The 24610-nt window shown below is 35.0% G+C and overlaps 1 protein-coding gene across 7 annotated transcripts in view; it reads right to left on the reverse strand.

Moving 5' to 3' along the window:
- Positions 1–24610, reverse strand: part of RGS7 (regulator of G protein signaling 7) — a 581011-nt gene that overhangs the window by 96373 nt on the left and 460028 nt on the right. For all 7 annotated transcript variants that reach the window (XM_025430511.3, XM_025430510.3, XM_049112368.1 and 4 more), the window contains 2 exons: positions 22626–22732; positions 18145–18196 (listed from right to left, as the gene is read on the reverse strand). In XM_025430511.3, coding sequence (XP_025286296.1) covers positions 18145–18196; positions 22626–22732 — 159 coding nt within the window. The remainder of the gene's footprint in view (positions 1–18144; positions 18197–22625; positions 22733–24610) is intronic.

A 24610-nucleotide genomic window follows, 5' to 3' on the forward strand; every position in this document is an offset into this window, starting at 1 on the left:
AAGTAGTGTCCTGGTGATTCCATTCCTCGAATCCACTTCTGACACATTTTACCTTCAGGGGATTTCACGGGGCGGTTTGAACAGCAAATTGGAATAGTCATTTGCGCAGGGGAATTCTCGGTCCTCCCCCATTCCCCATAAACTAAGCAAAGACACTGTTCTTCCTCAGCTAGCAACATATGTCTAAAACAGAAATATGCTTAAAAAGGGTTTGCGACAACAATAAAAAGAAGAGTTTGAGAGTCTTGCTCTTTGCTCCCCATCTGCCCAGGGAAACAGCCTGAGGTACAGCACTGAACTTGATAAATAGCAAAGTGATCCAGGAATATAATGTGTTATCACTTTTCTTTATAACAGCTGGATGCTGGCCAACACTTTACAAAGAAACCAGAATGCAACAGCAGGAGTTTGGGCAGCCTTAGAAAAATATTTCTTAGCTTAAAGAGAAATTTCTTTAACAAGAATCTGACACCTCAAACTTAGCATGAAAGCATAGACCAGGTCAATCACAGAAAATTCAGCTTGCCAGTATTTTCTCTACAACAGTAATAGAAACACAACAGCAGAGCAGATTTGGAATACTTAGTAGCCTGAGAAAAGCTGCAATCATATAAAACTGAGTTATTGAAAATCTTTATTGAATGCTCTGCTAAAAAGGGATTCAGCTATTTTCCTACTTATCTCACTTTTTAAGTGTGCTCTACATTTGGCCAATAATGAGGGTCATGACCTTGGCCTGGCAAATCCTGCCATTCTCTGGAACTCTGCTGCCTCATCATTAGCTGAGACAGATGGATTGGATCATCTCTCAGGCTCCCTCCAGCTCTGACATTCCATGGCTGGAAGAAGTCATGGTCCTACAGGGGGTCCTCAGGTTTGCTTACTTGCTTCACTCTCCAGGGTTCTCATGAGAGCCTTTGTCTAGATCTCCCTTCTGTTAAGAGAATATAGAAACAAAATACTAAAGTCCCCCTATCCCCTGTTGCTCAAGGAAAATATAAAAACAGATATTCAAGTCTTCCTTTAAGCAGGTTTTAAATAAGAGATTTTTAAAAAATTTCAGATCACGTAGACTTGGAAGTAGTTTTGTTTGTTTTGTTCTTTCAGCTCATGGTCTAAAACACTTCTGTTACCCAGCCAGAGACTCACACAGTGTAGACTATTTACCTAACTTCTCAGTTTGACAAAATTTCAAAGACCAAAAAACTAAGTGACTACAAAAGTCTGTTTTCTCCTGCCACTCAATATTAAAACAATAAAAAATAATGCCTATCCTGTTCATATATTTATTATCCAGACTATCTTTTTAGCTTCAATTGTTAGACTTAAGAAAATTGAGTCTTCATAAAATTGCACTGCTAAGTCATAGAACCCATGTCTATTAGCATTTTTTAAAGATTTTATCTATTTATTCAAGAGAGACAGAGAGAGAGAGAGAGAGAGGTAGAGACACAGGCAGAGGGAGAAGCAGGCTCCACGCAAGGAATCCGACGTGGGACTCAATCCCGGGACCCCAGGACCACTGCCCTGGGCCAAAGGCAGGCGCCAAACCGTTAAGCCACCCAGGTGTCCCCAGTATTTGTTTAAATTATAAACGATCTTGCCAATAGTCTTCTTTATTCTTTAATTTTCCTTTTTACTCTTTGGTCTTCAAAAAGTGTCCATGGGGACTCCAAAATAATTTTTGTTTTTATCATGGCCACCATGATGAGCTATTTTTCTTTCCCAAAACTTTAAATGAAGGGCACCTGGGTGGCTCAGTTGGTTAAGCAGTCTACTCTTGATTTCAGCTAAGGTAATGATTCCAGGGCCCTGGGATTGAGCCCAGTGAATAATCCATTAAGGATCAGCATCCTAGAGAGGGAGAAGTCTAGATTCTGGACGGAGGTAAGAATCCTCTTCTTCCTACTCTATTCTGATCAAGAAGCTAACCATCAGTGATAGATGTATTGCTCATCCTACTCTAATATCTCTCCTTCACTGAACCTTTCTCTTGTTTTCCAAATAATCTCAACTTTCTTCCATATTGAATACCATGCCACTGTCCCTGCTGCATCATTTCCATTCAGCGAGAAGGCCTACTCTTTACCTCTTTTCTCTCCTCTCATTTATCTATTCATTTCTTTTTCTTCTTCTCAATCCATTGCCAAGTACTGGGGAAAGCAGTCCCAGCTGTCTTTGTTTCCTGGTTGCATGTCTCCTCATTGGAATCTGATCTCCACATCCCTTTCTAATTTTCTTTTGCTGGCTCATCCTCTGGTAATTTCTCCCTACATGTTGATATTCTTGAAATTCTACTTTGTCTTACTCTGCATGTCCTCCCTGACTTACCTTGTCACGGTGATGCCTTGAACTACATTATAGACACTAGGACTCAAAAATCTTCCTGTCAGACACCAACCTCTGTCCTTTACCCCAGAATTGCATTGGCAGCTGCACACTGATCGTGTGTAGCTAAACATCCAGATAGTTCTAAGTCCTTTTTTTTAAAGATTTATTTATTTATTTACTTACTTACGATAGACAGATTGAGAGAGAGAGAGAGAGAGAGAGGCAGGCAGAGACACAGGTGGAGAGAGAGGCAGGCTCCATGCCAGGAGCCCGACGTGGGACTCGATCCCGGGACTCCAGGATCATGCCCTAGGCCAAAGGCAGGCGCTAAACCGCTGAGCCACCCAGGTATCCCCAGTTCTAAGTCTTATAAATGGATCATGAAAGTAAGGCAAGTATGGGATAGTAGGGCAAGCATAAAACTCAGTCAAAAATCCTAGGGTGTCATTTTTAGCAAATAGGATGGATTCTTTAACTCTCTGAATCTTTTTTCTTTTTCCATCTGTTGATTATGGCTAGTACCATTTTGAAGATTGTTTTGTGAGGAATTAAACCAGATAATTCATGTAAAGATGCAATATAAACTGTTAAGTGCTATTCAAATGTCTGACATACTATTATTTGAAATGTCATTGGACAAACATGAATACTCATTCAAAATGAGATAGAATGTTTAAAAAAATGAGACAAAATGTGAAACCATCAGGAATGCAAATATCAAGTTAATCTGACTTGATAAATTAAATATACATTGACTGCCTGGTTTCCAAACTTTAGTGTACATCTGAAATAGCTTGTTAATGTCAATTCTTAGATTAGGAGTCTCAGACTCAATTGGTTGGGGAAAGAGGCCAGGAATCTGCATTTTATAATTATCCCACTTGATACAAGTGGGCATACTTTGAGCAGCAGTGAAGTATAAGGCACTTTAGAGACAGCAGGTCCTCCAAACCTCTTCCTCCTTCAAAGGCACCCAGACTAGTTCCCTATTAGGAGCATGTTGCTTATATTGCATATTTCATATTATAATGAATTTCAAGGCTTCCATATTTGGGCTTTCGGTACAGAGCAATCACCCATCACCCGCTCCCAATATATATATATACAAAAACATATACATAATATATTTACATATATGTATCATAGCTCAATTAATAGAAAATATGTGAATAAAGACACAAAATAAAAATTCAGACATTAATTAGGCAGTTAAAAGTTGACTATGCATTGCTATAAAATGTCAAATTGTTTCTCTTTCTCTTTTCATATTGTTGCTTATAGGTGGCATAATGAAAAGACTACAAGCCAGCAGAGGCCTAGGGAATTGTAAGGAAGGAGCCAAACCAGAAACCAGTAAATAGCTTAAGACATTAGGTACTAGTCTTTTCAACAGACTTGCTTCACCACTTGGACAGACAAGAGGCAAGGTATTTCTAAGCTGGTTGCTCAGTTAATATGTGAAATTATTTTCAGGACAACAGACAGCATTTTTCTTTTTTTTTTTTTTTTTTTTTTCAGACAGCATTTTTCTAAAGATTGAAATTATGAACTAGGGATGCATCTAAAAAATACCAATGTAGTCTTAATTTTATTATATATATACTATGTTTAGGAATATTTAAATTTCCCATTTGGATAACCATTTCCATTTGTGTATTGTATGTAGGCATGATGCAAGTATACATACAATATACTTAAATGTGCAATATTCATATATATATATATATATACACACACATATACACACATTAGTATATAAGTACATGTCAATATCAGGTGTCTTACTCTTGGCATAAGTCAGGTAAAAGCCAAACTGTTTAGTGGCTTACTCTTTATCAGCAAGTTTTGTGTCTGAGTTGACAAAAGTTTGGGACATTTTATAAAGGAAGACAATGATTTGTGCTAATATTTGTATTCTGAAGATGCCATAAATGCTTTAGTTCTTTTTAATGAATAGTCTTGTATGATGAATTAGTTCTCAGTGTTATATTGGGTAAATGTGTTTTGTTTTTAGGATATAGTTTGTTGTTTTTTGTTTCGGTTAAACTAGTTCATGGTGAATATTTAATTTACCAAATAGATTATAATATCAACATTACCATTTATAACTACAGTAATAAAAATATAGTATAACTTTTCTTTTTTATTATGAGATGTAGAGGAGTCCATCATTTCCATAAATTAGGAGATTACTGTAATTTGGCTGAATCAGTGAAAAATTTTCATTTTTTAAAAAAATTTATGTTTTAAAATTCTAATTTTAATTGTCCCAGAGCATCTGTAATTTTGAATGATAATGTGATATTCCTAGTGGGATATAATGTTTTATCTTTCTTTCTAGATGCACCTCTGATCTTGGTTCAGGGAAAATTAATTTACAAATGACCATTGATCATGATAGCTTTGGGGAAAACATGTTGGAATATTAAAATGTAAATTCTGTTCTTTTCAGGTTTATGGTGGAACATATATAAAGTTTAAAACCATGCAAGTCTTATTAGAATTCAGCTTAGATGTACACTTATTTTGTTTTTCTACCCTTTTGTCAAGGTCTGCCGATCAAGCATGCCAGGTTCCTCTTCCTTTCTGTTTTAGGCCACTTCCAAAGCTACAGGGAAATCAAAGGGAAAATAACAACAGCAAATTTTCCATGACAATGATGGTTGGACTTTAGACATTCTCAAAAGGCCAGTGGAGAACATATGGAGGAGAAACAACCAACTTTGTTTCCCATTTCTCTCAGATCTTGATTTAGAGACTATCCCATGATGAAATAGTGAAGAAAAAAATGAAATAAAAGCAGAAACAAATAGAAACAACTTGCTTAGTAGTGATAAAAATCTGTTCTCTGGTTTCTGGTCCAACATGTAAGCAGCTTGGAAATTATTATTCCTATCCATCCTCACAAACTGAAAAAGCTGAATATAGCAAAAAGCAACTGTTTCTCCCTATAGACATCAGAGAATGGAGGCCAGAGGGCAAATCGCTGCCCCCAAACTGGAGAGACAAACAGACATATATGGAGAATCATGACACTGGAATCATGACACTTTCCCAAGAACAGAAACCTCCATCTGGGGTAGGAAAAACTAAAACTGTAACTGCCTTATTGCTGGAGGCTCAGTGTGAACAACCTAGAGCATCAAAAACTCCAGGGAGTGGTGGACAGGGGTGGGGGAATATCACTCATTTGCGAATTTTACCTCCAGGAGCACTCACAGCTTCTCACAGTGAGGATCTCAGAAAAATTCCCTCATGCTTCCAATAAGAGGAAGGTAACAAAAACCATTTTGAAATACACCCATAACATCTATTCTTTATTAACAAAGCTTTTCTCAAGGGAAACTATACTATCAGTATCTAGTAAACTGAGGTTATACCAGAGTCTGAACTACCTGGGGTAAGGGAAATACCAGGCCCAGCCCAGTCTAGTCCTCCACCTGCAGATAGAGAAATTACCAATTTAAGCCCCTTATACCTTTCCAATGTCACTTAAGGGAAGAAGTGGGAAACAAATAAAACCAAGGAGCATCTGTGAAGGTCACAGCTCAGGGGCACACTAAAAGATGGAGACCTAATCATAGGATTATACAATGCTTTCCTTCCCCACACATATACAAAATTTACTACTACAATAATAAGGTTCCACTATAGAAGATGAAGCAACTGGAAAGAAAACCCCTGCATGTCTCAGGCCTTATGTTAGAAGTATCTAAGGAAACCCAAAGACAACAGGGGAGACAAAAGCAAGGACACCAGAGAAAATTATAGCCTCTAAATCCTATAGCTACAGCAACAGTAAACACAGACTACATCCTAGATAGAGAAACATAAAACCTCACATTAAAGGCTTATCTATCTTAGTTTATTTTACATCATGTCCTGCTTTCAACAAAATATTACAAGGTATAAAAAGACAAAAATAAATACAGTTTGAAGAGACAGAGCAAGCATGAGAAGCTGACTCAGATATAGAAGAGATTTGGGAAATATCAGACATGGAATCAAAAACAACTGGGATTAAAATACTCAGGGCTGTACTGGAAAAAGCAGGCAGTATGCAGGCGCAGATGAGCATTGTAAGCAGAGATGGAAACTCAGGAAAAATCAAGAGGGAACACCAGGAATCAAAGCACTGTAATAGAAATGAGGAATGCCTTTGATGGGCTTCTAAAGAATCAGTAGGCTTCAAGATATGTCAATAGAAACTTCCAAAACTAAAATACCAATAGAAAAAAGAATGAGGGATCCCTGGGTGGCGCAGCGGTTTGGCGCCTGCCTTTGGCCCAGGGCGCGATCCTGGAGACCCGGGATCGAATCCCACGTCGGGCTCCCGGTGCATGGAGCCTGCTTCTCCCTCTGCCTGTGTCTCTGCCTCTCTCTCTCTGTGACTATCATAAATAAATAAAAATTTAAAAAAAAATAAAAAAAAAAAGAAAAAAGAATGAGAACAAGAGGCAGAATATCCAAGAATTGTAGGTCAACTACAAAATATGTCATATACATGTAATGGATATCAGAAAAGAACAAAGAAAGTGTAGAAGAAATATTTGAAGCAATAAGGACTAAGAATTGCTCCAAATTAATAATAGGCAGTGCTATGGATCAAATTATATCCCTTCAAATTTCATATGTTGAAGCTTGGTATTTTCCTTACCCCAGGTAGTGTAGACTCTGGTATGAGACTTGAGATAGGGCCTTTAGGTAAATAATTAAGGTTAAATGAGGTCATAAAGGTGAGGCCCTAATTCTTTTTTTTTTTAAGATTTTATTTATTTATTCATGACAGACACAGAGAGAGAGAGAGAGGCAGAGACACAGGCAGAGGGAGAAGCAGGCTCCATGCAGGGAGCCTGATGTGGGACTCGATCCCAGGTCTCCAGGACCACACCCTAGGCTAAAGGTGGCGCTAAACTGCTGGGCCACTGGCGCTGCCCTGAGGCCCTAATTCAATATGACTGGTGTCTTTATAAGAAGAAACACCAGGGATGCACAGAGAAAAGACAATGAGCAAACACAGTGAAAAGATAGCCATCTGGAAACCAAGGAGAGAGGTCTCAGGAGAAAATCACCTTGATAGCATCTTGATCACAGACTTCCAGCTTCCAGAACTATGAGAAAATAAACTTCTGTTGTTTATGCTACCCAGTCTGTGGTATTCTGGGAGTCCTAGCAAACTAATACGGACATCAAACCAGAAGTCTACGGTGGTCAGAGAACATCAAATATGATTAATACCAAAATATGAATGAATCTATCTATCTATCTATCTATCTATCTATCTATCTATCTATCTATCAATCATCTATCTATCTCTTTACATACTTCTATCTATATCATCTATATCTAGGTGTATTGTATTCTAAATGCGGAAAACCAAAGACCAAGAGAAAACTTTGAAAGAAACTGGGGTGGGAGATAGGAGGGAGCACATATAGAGGACAAACGATAAGAATTGCATCAAGTTTGTCATTAGAAACCATATAAGCAATAAGAGTGGACTGAGATAATATAACATAATAATAACATTTTGAAAGAAAAAACCCACAAACCTGGAATTCATTATTCTGCAAAATTATCCCTCAAAAGTGAAGAAGAAATAGAGATTTTTTTTGACAAATGAAAATTGAGGGAATTTGTTGTCAGTAGACCTTCCTTATAAGAAATATTAACAGAAATTCTTCAGAGAAAAGGAAAGTGATATAGGCTGAAACACAGATCTACAAAAGAAAGGAAGACTTTTAGAGAAGGAATCAATGAAAGTAAAACAAAATATTTTATTTTTCTTATTCTTAATTGACCTAAAAGGTAATCATTTGTTCAAAATAGTAATAGCAACAATATATTCAGTGATTATAGTTTATGATTAAGTGAAAGGAATGACAGCAATGTTGTAAGACTGGGAGGAATAAAGTGGGAATATTCTTTCATGAGGTGCTTGTACTACTCATAAAGTGTATAGTGTTATTTGAAAGTGGTCTTAGATTTGTTGTAAATGTATATTTAAAACTCTAGGCAAATCTTTAAACAATTAAAAAGTAGTATAATTGATATACTAAGAAACATGAGAAAATGGAATCATAAAATGTTCCATTAAAGACAGAGAAGGAAAAAAAAAGACAGAGAAGGTAGGAAAAGGATAGAAGAAAAGAGAGAGAGAGAGAGAGAGAGAGAGAGAGAGAGAGAAAGGAAAATGAAAATAAATAGAAAATAGTTACAAATAGGGTAGATATTAATCTGATTATATTAATAATTATTTTCTATGTGAATGGTCTAAATATGCTAGTTAAAAGATAAAGACTCTCAGAGTGGACAAATATATAGGACCTAACTATATGCTGTCTACAAAACCCACATAAAAATAAAGAACCAGATAGATTACAAATAAAGGGAAGGATAAAAACTTGACATGTTAACACTAATAACACTAGTTAATTTCAAAACATATCTCAGAAAAAATAAAAAGTGTAAGAATAAACAGGGATGTTATATAGTGATAAAGGGATTATTCATGAAGACATAAAAATCCATGTTTATGCACCTAACAACAGAACCTCAAAGTGCATGAGGCAAAACTGAGATACTTCAAGGAGAAGTAAGTAAATACTATTACAATTAAAGACTGTAGTTGACAGATCCAGTGGCCAAAAAATTGGTAAAGACAAGATGAACAAAAGAGCACCATCAATCAACTGGATTTAATTGACATTTATACAATACTCCATCCAAAAACAGCAGAACATATAATCTTAAGTTCCCGTGGGACATGCATCAAAATAGACCATGTTCTAGGCCATAAAACACGTTCTAATAAATTTTAAAAACATAAATCTTACAAAGCATACTCTCAGACAACAATGAAATTAAACCAGAAATTATTAACAGAAAGATTGCTAGAAAGCCTTCAAATGCTTGCAGTTAAACAACATAGATAACATATTGTCAAATAAATCTTGAAACATTAAAAAAAATACTTTCACTAAAAGATAATAAAAATAGAAGTTATCATAATCTGTAATGCAGTGAAAGCTGTGCTTAGAGGGAAATTTATAGCATTGAATGCACATATTTGAGAAAAGATCTAAAGCCAATAAACTGAACTTCCAAAATGGGAAATGGAAAAAAAAGAGCAAATTAAATCCAAAACAAGCAGAAGAAAAGACATACTAAAAAATTACAGCAGAAATCAATGAACTTGAAAACAGGAAACCACAAGGAAATTCAACAAAACTAAATGTTGGTTCTTTGAAGAGATTAATATTGATAAATGTCTAGCCACGCTAATGAAGAAGATGCAAATCACTAAAATAATAAATGAAAAAATGGCTATCACTTCTGATACATGGACTTTGAAAAGATAGTAAAGGAATATCAAAAACAACTCGTCACAAATTTGACAATCTACATAAAATACACCAATTTTTTGAAAGACACAATCTACCAAAAACACAAGGAGAAAAAGATAATCTGCATAGGCTCGTATCTATTAAATAACTTGAATCAATAATTGATAATCTACCAAAACAGAAAGCGCAAGCTAAGATGTTTTCACTAGTGAATTCTATCAAACATTTAAGGAAGAAATGATCCAACTCCCCGCAATTTCTTCAGAAAATAGAAGCAAAAGGCGTCATTCCTAACATTCTATAAGGCTGGTATTATCCTCGCACCAAAAATCACAAAAATAAAAAAATCATAAAAATACATTACAAAAATGGAAAAGTATGTATCAATATTCTCATGAACAAAAATGCAAATATCTCCAATAAAATATTAATTCACATCCAATACTGTGAAAAAAGAATCATACACCATAGCCAAGTGAGATTTATTCTTGGTATGCAAGGCTGGCTGACCATGTAAAAGCCAATTAATGAAACCCAGCATATCAATAGAATAAAACATAAAAAACATATAATCATATCAACAAATGCAGAAAAAGAATTTGACAAAATCTAGCACTTATTCGTTTGAAAAAAAAAAACAAACAAACACAACAAAAACTCTCAACAAACCAGGAATAGAGAGAAACTTCTTCAACTTAGTAAATAATATCTACAAAAACCCTACAGCTAACATCATATGACATCTATATATGTATATGTATAAATATATATGTTAATATATATGTATACCAGTAATGACAAATGAAATTAGAAATTAAATATACAGTACCATTGGCATTAGCATACAAAGGTAAACAGTGTGCTAAAAAAAGAAAATACTTAGGTAAGAATTTAACAAAATGAGCACCAGAGGTTTTTTTTTCAGTTTTTTTTAGTAATATATTTCATTTGACTAATGATCCAAAATATTACTATCTTAACTTTTAGTTAATATAAAATTATTTTTGACATTTATTTTATATTCTAATGGAAAGATTTTAAAGTATAGTGACATACAATATTATATTAGTTTCAAGTGTGTGAAATAATGAATCAACAAGTTTATACATTATGCTATATTCTCAAGCATGGCTACCATCATCACCATACAACACTATTACAATACTATTGGCCACTTCCCTACCCTGTACCTTTTATTCTCATAACTTATTCATTCTAAAACTAGAAACCTGTAAATGAAATGCTCAGCAATAAAAAAAGAATGAGATCTTACCATTTATGACATCATGGATGGACCTAGTAGGTATTATGCTAAGTGGAATAAGTCAGATGAACTGAGACAAATGCCAGATATTTATTAAAACAGTGCAAACTCTAATGGAAAATATTGGAGAAAGGACTAAACATAGAGAAATAACTCATGTTCATGGATAGGAAGACTCAATACTGTCAAGATGTCAATTCTTTTCAACTTGATCTGCAATTCCAATCAAATCCCTGTAGGTTGTTTTGTGGATAACAAAAGACTGACTCTTAACTTTATATAAAAAGCAAAGATGCAGAATATATAACACAATACTGAAGGGTAAGTACCAGTTTAGGGGATTGATAATACCAATTTCAAGACCCATTACAAAGTTACAGTAATAAATACCCTATGATGTTGGTGAGGGAATAGACATATGCATCAATGGAACAGAACAGAAAGCCCAGACATACAATCATATAAATATAGTGACCTGTTGTTCGACAAAGGAGCAAAGGCAATGCGATGGAGAAAGGATAGTCTTCAATAAATGGTGCTGAAAAAACTGGACATCCACTTGCATAAGAAAATAAAAATAAAACTAGATACAGCCCTAACAACTTTCACAAGTGTTAAATCAAAATGAGTCATAAACCTAAACGTAAAATAGAAAAGTATAATACTCCTTAAAGATAGCATAGAAGAAAATCTAGGTGATCTTGGGTTTGGCGATGGCTCTTTAAATGCAACACCAAAAACAAAACAAAACAAAACAAAACAAAACAAAACAAAACAAAAAAAACACCAAAGCACAATCAATGAAAGAAAAAAATTGATGTTGGACTTCATTACAATTTATAACTTATTTGCAAAAGACACCATTAACAGAATGAAAACAGAAGCCCCAGACTAAGTGAAAATCTTTGCAAAACATATATGATGATGGGCTGATATTCACAATATAATAAGAATTCTTAAAACTCACAGTAAGAAAACAACAACCCAATTAAAAGGTGAGCAAAACTCTGAACAGGCATCTCAACCAAAAAAGATGTACAATGTACACTTGGCACATATGCGTATGAAAAAATATTCAACATTGTATGTTAATGGGGAATTAAAAATTAAAACAATGAGACATCATGTCTAATAGCATGGTTAAAATTCAAAATACTATAGCACTAAATACTGGTAAGGACATGGAGCAATAGGAGCTCTCATTCATTGCTGGTCAGAATGCAAAATGGTACAACCATTCTGGAAAATTATTTGGGTGTACTTTACAAAGCTAAATATAATCTTACCATATAAAATCCAGTAATCACTCTCCCAAGGATTTATTTGAATGAGTCGAGAACTAATGCCCACACAAAAACCTGAATACTTATGCTTTCAGCAGCTTTATTCATAATTACTAAATGTGGAAGCAGCCAAGATGTTCTTCAGTTGGTAAATGGATAAATAAACTGTAGTATATTCATACAATGAACTATTATTCCATGATAAAAAAAAAAAGCAATGAACTATCCCATCATGCAATGACTAAGAGGAACCTGGATGCATGTTATGAAGTAGAAGACACAATCTAAAAAGGCTGCCTACTATATGATTCCAATTACATGATATTCCGGAAAAAGAAAAACTATGGAGACAGGAAAGGTACAGTGGTTGCCAGGGGTTCAGAAGGAGAACAGTGGGATGAATAAGTAGAGCACAGGAAATTTTTAAGGTCATAAAACTAATCTGTAGGACACAGTAATGATAGACACATGTCACCATACATTTGTCAAAACCCATAGAATGTACAATACAAAGATTAAACTCTAATGTGAACCATGGACTTCAGTTAATAATAATGCATCAGTATAGGTCCATCAATAATACTAAATGTACCACTCTAATGTAAGGTATTAAATGTAAGGTATTAATAATATGGAAGAGTGTGAGTAGGATTGAGGTGTTTTGGAATTGTACATTCTGTTTGATTTTTTAATTCTACTCCAAAACCTATGAATTTTTCAAAAAATCTCCTATTTAACTAACAGCAACTAACATCTGGCTTCAAAAATAGATATACCAGGACAGCATCAAAAGTAAATGATAAAGACTTTGGGAGTTCTATGGAGGACTCTGAAGCAGAACTGTAGAGGCTCTTCAATTAAAGCTTTTATGAAATAAACAATATATAAATTAAGCACCAAAAAAATGAAGCTGGAGCAACTCACTTTCCCCTCTACAATTTCATTAATAGGATGGATTCATTGGAAAGCTTTGCAATGTTTTAAGTCAAGAAATAAACAATGCCTACTTTTTAAAAAGTGGAGTTCTTCCATTTCCCCCAGCATCTTGAATTCTCCATATTTAAATATTATACACTACAGAATGATCACTGCACTGATATACAATAATTTAAGGCACTGTTACTTTGTCAGTCACTCATGATTTAAGAGACAGTTCTGAAGCCATTGTGCTATTTGGTTTTGTTTCTGCAGTTACTTCACAGTTCTTTTAAATTGCATCATTGTGTATTTGATCTCTCGAATTTTTTTTATTTTTAAATTTTTTAATAAATTTATTTTTATTGGTGTTCAATTTACCAGCACACAGAATAACACTCAGTGCTCATCCTGTCAAGTGCCCCCCCAGTGCCCGTCACCCATTCACCCGCACCCCCCGCCCTCCTCCCCTTCCACCACCCCTAGTTCGTTTCCCAGAGTTAAGAGTCTTTATGTTCTGTCTCCCTTTCTGATATTTCCCACACATTTCTTCTCCCTTCCCTTATATTCCCTTTCACTATTATTTATATTTGCTTCAATGTGGATGGAACTGGAGGGTATTATGCTGAGTGAAGTAAGTCAATCGGAGAAGGACAAACATTATATGATCTCTCTAATTAATCATAAATTCCTCCCCAAAACACAGAACTTTTGATATAGCAATCTTTCTACCAATGTTAACTGATCAACTTAAAATCTATCCCTGAAGGAAAAATTACTATTTATATCAAAGCTGCTGTAATTATTATTTTTTAATTTAATTTTTTTATTGGAGTTCAATTTGCCAACATATAGCATAAGACCCAGTGCTCATCCCGTCAAGTGCCCCCCTCAGTGCCCGTCACCCAGTCACCCCATCCCCCTGCCCACCTCCCCTTCCACTACCCCTTGTTCATTTCCCAGAGTTAGGAGTCTCTCATGTTCTGTCACCCTCACTGATATTTTCCCTCAGTTTCTCTCCTTTCCCCTTTATTCCCCCCTACTATTTTTTATATTCCCCAAATGAATGAGACCATATAATGTTTGTCTTTCTCCGATTGACTTATATCAGCATACAATTAGTTGCTGTGATTGGTCAACTAGAACACTTTCTTTTTGCTGGCCTCTTATTATTTCTATGAAAAGTATATGAATTCTCTGCATCTCTTTAATATTATTTTAGCATGGCTTTGAGAAATGGAATTGAGTATTGTCTACTTCTTAGGGGTCAATAAATACATTCTCTTTTTGTAGGCCTAAGTCTTTTCTCCATTGTTCTGGAGAAATTCTGACCTTTGGTTGGTATCTTCTAAGGCACAAATCATCATCCTACAATTTAATGCAAAGTTGTCAATAATCCATTGTTAAAAGGCCCTTATGCTGAGAATACATATGTCTGTTTGCAACTACCATGTGTTGGTCTCAGTTGCATTACCCCTAGGGTAGCTTGAGTGAGATAGTTCCCTAGGAGGAAGAAGTTAAGGGAGTGCCAAAACACTCAGAAATCAGGAAAAAAATAATATGATATTAGAAGAATAAAAATTAATGCAGAAAATCTTGAACAAAATATAGAAATACTAAATAAGACAGGTTTCAACAGGGCTATTCATACAAATACAGAATCAGCTCCTGTCTTTATTGGAAATTTTGATTTCTTGGGGTTCTAGTCATATTTGAACATTGAAGACTCCACCCTCAAAAGGGGTCTGTCTGAAGACATTGAATGTGCGTTCATTTATAGGAACGTCAGTGTGCAATGTGTGTGCCTAGATATAGCAGTAAACATCCTGTCATGGTGTCTGTTTCAGTTTGCAACACTGCTACTGTGTTTACTTCTTAGAACAGTTCTCTTAAGCTTCTCTGTGCCCCTTTACTGTGAGCCCGTTGCACTAGATCATTTTTGATGCAGGTACACCTGAGGAAGTCCATTCCTGACTCCATTTCTCTTTTTAAAGATTTTATTTATTTATTCATGAGAGAGAGAGAGAGAGAGAGAGGGAGAGAGGGAGAGAGGCAGAGACATAGGCAGAGGGTGAAGCAGGCTCCATACAGGGAGCCTGACATGGGACTCGATCCCAGGTCTTCAGGATCATGCCCTGGGCCGAAGGCGGCGCTAAACCGCTGAGCCACCTGGCTGCCCATTCCTGACTTTATTTTAATTGGCTTGACTTGGAATGTTTTTTTGTACTTGGGTGAAAAATACCAGAAATATCACCTAATTTGATTTTCAAAAGATGGTGTTCATAGATATGTAGTCCTGCAGTCCATACTGGCTTGCTTTAGGCACTAAACATGACAAATGTGTTCTATTTTCCTACAAGACGAAGGTAAGCATGGAAAAGCATTTCTCCACATAAACTGACCTGTAAAGGTTTATATTTTGCAGTTTGGATACTGGATAAGTTCAAATTGTTGATGGAAACAGAGGTTGGGCTGCTAATACAGGAAATGAAAACATTCTTTAAACCTGTTTTGGGCATGAAACTCCTGTCTGCCTCAAGTTGTCTTAGAAATGACAGCCTAAATAATCATTGTGCTTTGGGCTCCATAGCCCAACTATATAACACCATCAATATTATCTTTATAAACAGGGGTCCACATTTCATAACAGTGTTCTCTAGAAACATGATGATAGGAAATTCAAAGTTGGGTAATTTGTATTGTTGGTATGATTTATTGTACCTAAAAAGAAAAATCATAGAAAATGCAGCATCACCACCTGCAGGAGTGTCTGAGATCACTATTATTTACTTCCTCTCTTTTTTCATAACTTCCTACTGAATAACTATTTTATTCTTCACTTGTATATAACCAAAGCAAGCTAGACACAAGCAGGTATATGTTTATTTGGGAGGAGGGTTTAATTTAACAATCAAAGGCTACGTCTATGGTTAGTTAACAAATTACAGGCACTCCATCTTTGGGTAGAAAATAGAGGGTGACCCTCTCTGAAATGGACACAGTAAGAGTTAATGTGAAACTGAATGACATTAATCATTTTGAGATGACTGACTTTGAGGGATGTTCTGTAAATGATTTGCTGTGTAGGCCATGCCATTTCCGCAGGCTTAGCATTGAAACATCAATCTACTGTGAAATGAAACATGAACTGTTATTGTGAACACTAACATATTTGTGAAAAACACAAAAGATGTCTAGAGAGAACACTGAGATAAAAATTTGCTTTTCTGCAAGGAATGGAGGCAATATATCTGGCAGACAATAATGATGATGAGCACAAAACAATTTTGATTTACTGAATATGAGAGAAGCAATATCAGTGACCTTGGGCATATTAATTTGGATTATTTAAACAACTAAAGAAAGTTAATATTATTTCTGCTTGAAAAGTGAGCATACTGGGTCTCAGAAATGTCATATGCCTCATCCAAAGTCACACAGTTGGTATGAAGTTGTGACAGCATTTGAGGTCAGATCTGTCTGCCTCCAGGATGTGGGTCTTTCTCCATAGAAACAGAGATTGGGATGCTAATATAGTGAAAGAAAATATTCTTTCTCAGCCATCCAAATGTTTCCTCCACCAGAATTTCATGTTTTTTAGTGAGATAACTCTCAGGCAACATCCTAGGTTAGGCAAAATCTCCACAATATTCTCCGCTCAGACCCACAAATCAGCAGTTATTTTTAAAAACACCTTTTTTTTTTTTTCTAAGTGCATCAGTTTTGAAGAGTTTGTGCCCTGAATTAATGTCAGTATTCTTATACTGAAATCATCTATTCTATTAATTTATAAGTATTCCCATGTTTTTATTGTTTCCTATGTTAGTTTGAATCTTTGGTACCTGATCAATCTTGGATGAACTACTAAATTCAAATTTCTGAAATGACATAAAGGATAGATCCATTGGTTTTCTATGGATTATTCTACAGTGTCCTTACAAAAAGGTTTCTCTAAGAGCAATGCCAAAGAAAGACAGACTGCTATAAGGCTTCTCACTGCCCTTGCATATGCTGGGCCTCCACCTCAAATGCATTCACTGCATTGTCTCCTGACAAATTTCCCCTCTTCCTTTAAAATCCAACTCAAATGGCTCTCAATTCTTTTGTGAAATAATTCTGTAATGCCCCAAGTAAAGTCAATCTCTCATTATTTTAAACTTTTGTATAATTCTGCACCCACCACTGTTATAGTCACTCAGCACTTTACAGGAACTCTTTCTGCATCATTCTTTTCTTCTCATCTAGCATATGAGTTACCTAACCATGTAGATGATGTCCAGCATCTATAAAGATACTTGGCATAGGAAAAAAATCCTTAAAAATTTTCATAGAAATCACATTTTAAAACCATTCAGTCTTATCTTTGAACACTAGCTTTCAGAAAGATGCAAAAAGATGGATACTTGTTAGGGGCCTACTTCTTTCAAGGGCTTAACTAAAATCACAGCTGCTGAACTGCGTTCACTAAACATTTTCTATTACAATTAAACTTCCTATTATATCTTTTCCTCTGCTTGCTTCTCTACATTTAATATACCTTCTGCTTATAGAATCATAGGGTGCTTGAAATAACAGTGAGAAATATGGAGCCCCAGAAAGTCAAGGGACTTAACAGAAACCACATAGCTGAGTAGGAGAGTAAAGCAGAACTCTGGAACTCTGAGCTCCCTGGTTACTCTTTCTAATGGACCATGGTGCTATGAGAATAATCATTAAAACTTTTTAAAGCTTGTTTATAGCTCCTTAACCTACTCAGAAGAAACTTTAAAAAAAAAATAATTGTAAGGGGCGCTATGCCATGGAAAAAGTTGCCACCAGGCTTGTGCCTTTCCAAACAAAGCCATCCACAAATTTAATGTTAGAAATATAACTGATAGTTATCAGTATCAGCCCTATACTGATAACTGTGGTTTTCTTTTCTCAGTTACAGAGCAATAAAATGTGAGCATGTGTTCATTCATATAAACTGGCTGTTAATAATAAAATGAGGAGATATTGCACTGACCATAATCCGTGTTTTCTGGCTCCCAACAATTTGATGGCCAAAAATAGGGTGTCTGTGGAATAAAAAGAAGTGGAACCCAGGTTAAACACATACAAAATGAGTAGAGTTCTTGGTTTATGAGCTGTGTTCCTTTTCATCAATTATCCAGAACAGATTGCTAATGATGTATGTTTTTTAATACAGGAAAATAACCCGAAGAGGAATTGTAAGGCTTTACTAATATATTTACTTTGCTGAGCAATTGTTCAGTCTCCAAATGTGTGCAGCACAAGCAGGTACTTAAAATGTCATAAATTTGCTGCAATTTTATGTCGAGTGACATAAAGGTAAAAGGTTTGATTGCATCATTTAAAAAAATTGTTAGTCCACAAACACTAAAAACAGCAGGACTCAGGATGAAATATGTTTAAATATAACAAATTGTTTTCTATGATTCATGTATCTCATTTTTACCTTCAGTAGATCCTTCAGTAGTCAACCATCAAAATTTTCCCTAAAATCTGGCAATCATTTTTGTCTGGCTTTGTTAATTATATCATACAGCTCTTAACATTATCCAATTAGATTTAAATGACTTTTCTGTCTCACTTTAAAAAATATTTCTCCATAAAACACTTATTATTGCTTTGCATTTTTAAACTGCACAAACCAGAGGTGATTTTTTTAAAAACTAATTTTACTTGATTTTAATTGTTTCAATTTTAATCAATTTGATTGATGTGATTAACAATCAACAGAAATCTCATTCTGTGAAGTTCTAGAAACTGACTGACAAAAGTACAAAGAAATTGTCTTATCGGGAAACCCTGTTATCATCAGCATTTGGTATTTTCTCATAGGCTTTTCCATGCCTGCAGATGGATATGTATAGCTTCAGACCATGAGGAAACTGGATGACCACATATCTACTTTTTCAAACTTTGATGATGATTCCAGGATTCAATGAAACAAGTAAGTACAGACATCAAACTTGTGGGCTTAATTATATTTATTAGTCAGTTATATTAACTATCCATGTGTATTAAGCATATTTGAGGCAGTCTGATTAACTGTTTGGGAATCCTTCCTTCCAAAAGAATCCTTCCTTTGGAAGAGGGATTCTCAATAATGGGGAAAGGACAATTGGGGAGAACTGTTTGAAACTCTGAGCGTTTTCAAACTATGCAAGACTTCCGGGGGATGTGATCTATTTTCTAAATTTTCTTAGGAATTGCTGATCTACTGAATAAAGAAATCTAAAGATAAAGAATAAAGAAATCTACTGATGTTAGTTTGTACACAAGTGAACAAAATGACAATAACTTAGGTGGGGTGGGGAGAGTTGAAAAACTAGACAAAGGAAGACATTTGAGGATTTTTATGACCCCATTCTCACATGAATCCCACTTGACTCTTTGAGAAATAGAGCTTTGAGGGTAAAATTGGGTCAGGATCTAGGGGAACCAGAGGGGACAATGTAGTTAAAATCTTGTGGCCACTAGTTTTTGAGATACTTCTCAAAAGCATTATTCCCTTTATTTTGTGTATGTGTGTGTGTGTGTGTGAGTGCGTGTATGTTTGTACATATCTATCTAACTTATAAAATATTTATTCTAGTCAGACAGGTCAGACATATACTTTTTTTCTTCAAAGCCATAAGGAATGTTCTTAGCTGAATTCTTATATTTTTCTTTATTCTTCTATCATTTACTTTAGTGAGAATCTCCTGACTAAAAATAAAAGAATGAAGTTATTTTATGCTGTGATATTAGGTGGAAATGCCATAAAACCAACATTCTTCACTAACATTGCAAGATATTCTTTCTAGGAAAGGTATTTTAATTTATAGTAAAAAAGAACTTAAAGAATAACACATGCTAATAGTTTATGGAAACTTAAAACTTTATTTTTAAAGTCCAACTAGACTTTAGGACATTTTAATGTATGAATTTCTCTTTTCTTTTCACAGGTGGCTTCTTTAGTTATGATAAAACTGATCCAGCAGCTGCTCAATAACCTTTGTCACATATACTAATGTAATGAAAATCATGAAATTAGGACCTGGAGAATCATATCAGATCTCAATTCCAGCTAGCTATTAGAGGATAATTAGACAATTGCAAGTTTACAATAAATACAGAAATCACAAGATTTAAAATGTGCTGAGAAACTGAGACAAATTTACATACTGCAGCATATCAATGAGATTAAATGAAGAGTTCTGTTTGTCTCAAACTCATGCCCTGAAGCTTCTTCAGATTCCTAATGATGGTTAAATCTCAATTATTCACTAGAGGAATAGTAAACATGAGATTGCAAGTTTCCTATTTTAATTCATGATTTTAAAAATCCTGCCTGGGAGCTGAATTTCAGTTCAATGTAATAAAGAACTTTCTGCTGCTTGGAACCAACACAAAAATGCAAGTGGACACCTTGAACAATAATGTGTTTTCTATTATTAGAGCTGTTGAAATATAAACTGATTAATGCCTTCACAGACATTAAAGCAGAAATTCAATTATTCCTGACTTTTCTGGAGTGTCTTTTGTTTGTTTTTTAAAGTCTTGGTTTTAAGATCCTATGATTATTAGATTTACAAATATGTCACATTTAGATCCTATTTAAAATGTGAATAGGTCATTAAAATATTAGTGACATAATACATCTACCACTTGTACCCATTCCCTTGTCTTGTTCTAAAGCTCTTTAAAAACTGTCTTTCCTTTCTCTAGAATATAGTTGGCCCATTCCCAACTCTGCATATTTTTGACCCATGACCATGACTAAGACATGTAAACCTTGTCTGCCTACTAATTTCAGTCTGGGAATGACAAGAGCAGAGTTAAAGATTGCAAATTATGTTACTCACTCAAGACATCATCATCAACTTTGATCCATTTCTGAGCTAGTTTGCTTTAAGGAAAAAATTTAAATTAGATAATTCTCCAGAGATAAACAGACTATATTCAATGCTTCTCTCATAGATATATGTTCTTTTACACAGAGATGATTTTACTTGTAATACTGACTGCAAAGATAGATAAAAATTGTTATACTGGTAAAAAGAAAAATCCTTTCATTCAGAATTTGTGAGATTTTTATTAGGCCTAAAGTTTACTTATAGTCTCTATAGTGAAAAAATTTTCAGAGAAAGTGAGATTATATGGAAAATATAATCCTGCAGTAGGAAAAAACTCCTTTAAAAAATAAAAAAGTGTTACAAAATATTGCGTTTGCTAATCACTAATAGTTTTTATTTATTGTAAGTTACCTTTAGGACTACAGGTTACTTTAACTTATTAATAAGCTATTTTAAGCTACCATTACTTTAACTGTATAGGATAATGCTTCTTTATTTTAAAGCCCTTTAAAATCAATTAATTTAACTAATTTATATTGTTCATGATTTCAGGAGACTGTTTTATCTCCTAGCTATTCGGTGCATAAAGCTCTCTATTTGTCTTGGATAAAAAGGGTCCTAAGGAAGTGGCAGTGAGAGTGTTATAGGAAGACAAAGATATTTATATGTTTTAAAAACATATTTCTTCTTTGTTCTCTATTTGTTCAACCAAGTTCTTTGGCACCCAAGTTACTATTTTGTCATTTGTAGATATAGAACATTTAATGATATTTAGAACAAATGAAAAAAAAATGCTCCAATGTCTACGAGTTTGACAATGGGGACAATCCTCTAAAAATACCTAGAGCTAAACTCTGAACTCTGGTATTATATGTGCCTTAATTTTATGAGCTAGAATTCATCACTCATTTATTAATGAATCATATTGCCTAATGAAATGTAGAACATACTTCAGGGATATCATTGTGAGATTAAGTGTCAACTACATGCTCGAGGACCAAAATCAGAGTCCACAATCATTTCTGAAAGAATAATAGCAACTGTCTCATTTGAAACTAACCTAAACAACTCTTCTCAGTTCACATATCATCTACGGTATAGTTCTGTCTCAGATGAATGCACACACACAAAGCATCATATACATCAGGTTTCACAGTCTTCTTGTACAAGGGCCTCAGATACCAACATGAAGAGGGCTTGTATAATTAGCTAAATTCTGCGTTGGATCTTCAAGCATTCCCATGAGAATTTGCTTGGACTGAAGACAGTCTTGTACCATGGATAGGGTCCAGAGTATAATCAATTCATTTACACCTCTCAACTTCCCAGTGGCTAATGCAGCTTATGCATGAAAACTCTTCCATGTCCTGAATTCCAGAAAGTCACTCTGAATTTCTCTCAAGCTTTAATATAAAACATAACTTCAATCATCACACAATTCAGCTTTCACAAATCGTCTTAACCAAGCACATTCTATTTTTCCCTGCTTATTTTTTCCTGTCTTATATTTAACATTTGTTAGTTTCTAACCTAGAATAAATCAAATACAATAGGTCATATTTTCAAAATTTTTGTAAAAACTATCAACAAACAAAATGCAGACTTCTAATTTACCGTTAAGGAATATTTTCATTAAACTTACCTGAAACCGATAAAAGGTGCCATCATCTTTGAGTGTGAGGACGTGATCTGAGATCGGAAAGAAGTAGCCATGGGCAGCCATTAATGTTCCCAAATGGAGAGCCTCCACTGTTTCATGAAGACAAACAAACAAAAATGTATACAAAAATCTTTTTTTTTTAAACGTTAATTTACAGGAGTATAGGATTTTATCTTGTTCCCTTTTGAGCACATTCTTACATACAAATTCTTAGCATCCTAAACAACTTGGCTCTGAAATTTTTCTTTTTCCAGCTCTTTCACAGAAGGTACTAAGGCAGCTCTTGTTCCTAGTAGTAACTGTGCAATGACCAACCACACAGCATGATGACCAGTGCACAAGACCATAATGCTATGGGACATTGAGACTGGAAGGTTAGTCTGAAGTCACAGAACCTGATGCCTTCATTTTATAGATGGGATATATTTTGCTATGTTTTTTTTTTGCTATGTTAATAGTCTTCCACAAACAATTATATTTGGCATTTATATAGCACTTTAAACTTTTAGAAGTGTTCTCACTTGCATCACTCCCCAGACTATATAATGGATAATCTGATATTATAAGCAATTTTTCTAATGGTATGTATTATTATTACATGATGTCATCAGGGAAAGTTAAGGCATCCAAAACCATTTTTTGCTACATTAAGTGAGTGCTAAGCAATCACTTATGACACTTTTATACTCCTGTGATCATCTGGACTGCTGTAGCTTCTACTACTCTATATTCAGTGTTCTAGATATGGACCATGGAGAGGTTCATTTGACAATGAAAAGCTTATATTCTTCCAGAGGGCTGAGAAACAGCTGGAACATAACACTATGATACTCATTCTCCTTTCATAGCAGTCACCAATTTCTTCCAATAAAATGGTTAATAAAATTTGGTCAACAAAGTTACTATTACATTTGTGCAGGAACAATATAACGTTTCCTAACTTAGAGTCTGGAAATCATGGAACTATGTGCACAATAGTTTTTCAGTCCATCAGGAAGTTGGATTTATTGATCTTTTTTGTATCCTTATTTACAATTTACTTATGGATTTATTCTGTTTCTTAGACAAGTAAAAATGGTTCTTTAACTCTAGAATTCTTTTTTTTTAAAAAGACTTCTTTTTATTTATTCATGAGATACACAGAGAGAGAGGCAAAGACATAGAGGGAGGGATCTCTGGGTGGCTCAGCGGTTTAGCGCCCGCCTTGGCCCAGGACGTGATCTTGGAGTCTCCGGATGGAGTCCCATGTCGGGCTACCTGCATGGAGCCTGCTTCTCCCTCTGCCTGTGTCTCTGCCTCTCTCTCTTTCTTTCTCTTTCTCTTTCTTTCTCTCTCTCTCTCTCTCTCTGTCTCTCATGAATAAATAAATAAAATCTTAAAAAAAAAAAAAAGACATAGAGGGAGAAGCAGGCTCCTCACAGGGAGCCTGATGCGGGACTCAATCCCCAGATCCCCAGACTCGGGATCACACCCTGAGCCAAAGGCATACGCTCAACTGCTGAGTCACCCAGGCGTCCCTTAACTCTAGAATTCTTATAGTAGTTCCAGGACTGGGTGGATCTATCTGTTTTTCCAGCTATCAATTCTGCAGAGCTTTGATACTCCAGCCAGTACCAAGTCACTAAACTGCTTGGTATGGTGCAGCTAAGCATAAGAAATCTGCCTCTCCCCTCTATCCTCCCATGTCTATGTGGGCCAATAATAAAATAATCATTAAATTTTATCCACCATGAGGTATTACAGTGCCCCTTTTAATTGTCATCTAGTATCGTGCAAATATTTCAGTTGGTAACTTCTACTTCTGGACTCTCATTGTGTTGTCTTGTCAATAATAAAGAAGAATTGTCAATCATCCTCTCTGCCATGCCCTCGGAAGACTGTTATTAAGGGTCTCAGCCATCCTCTTATCCAACTTCCAATAGAGTCCCTTCCTGCATAGAATGTTCTTTTGTTACAAAGGAGCAATT

This window comes from Canis lupus, chromosome 7, assembly GCF_003254725.2.
Source record: "Canis lupus dingo isolate Sandy chromosome 7, ASM325472v2, whole genome shotgun sequence".
Taxonomy (NCBI): Eukaryota; Metazoa; Chordata; class Mammalia; order Carnivora; family Canidae; genus Canis; species Canis lupus.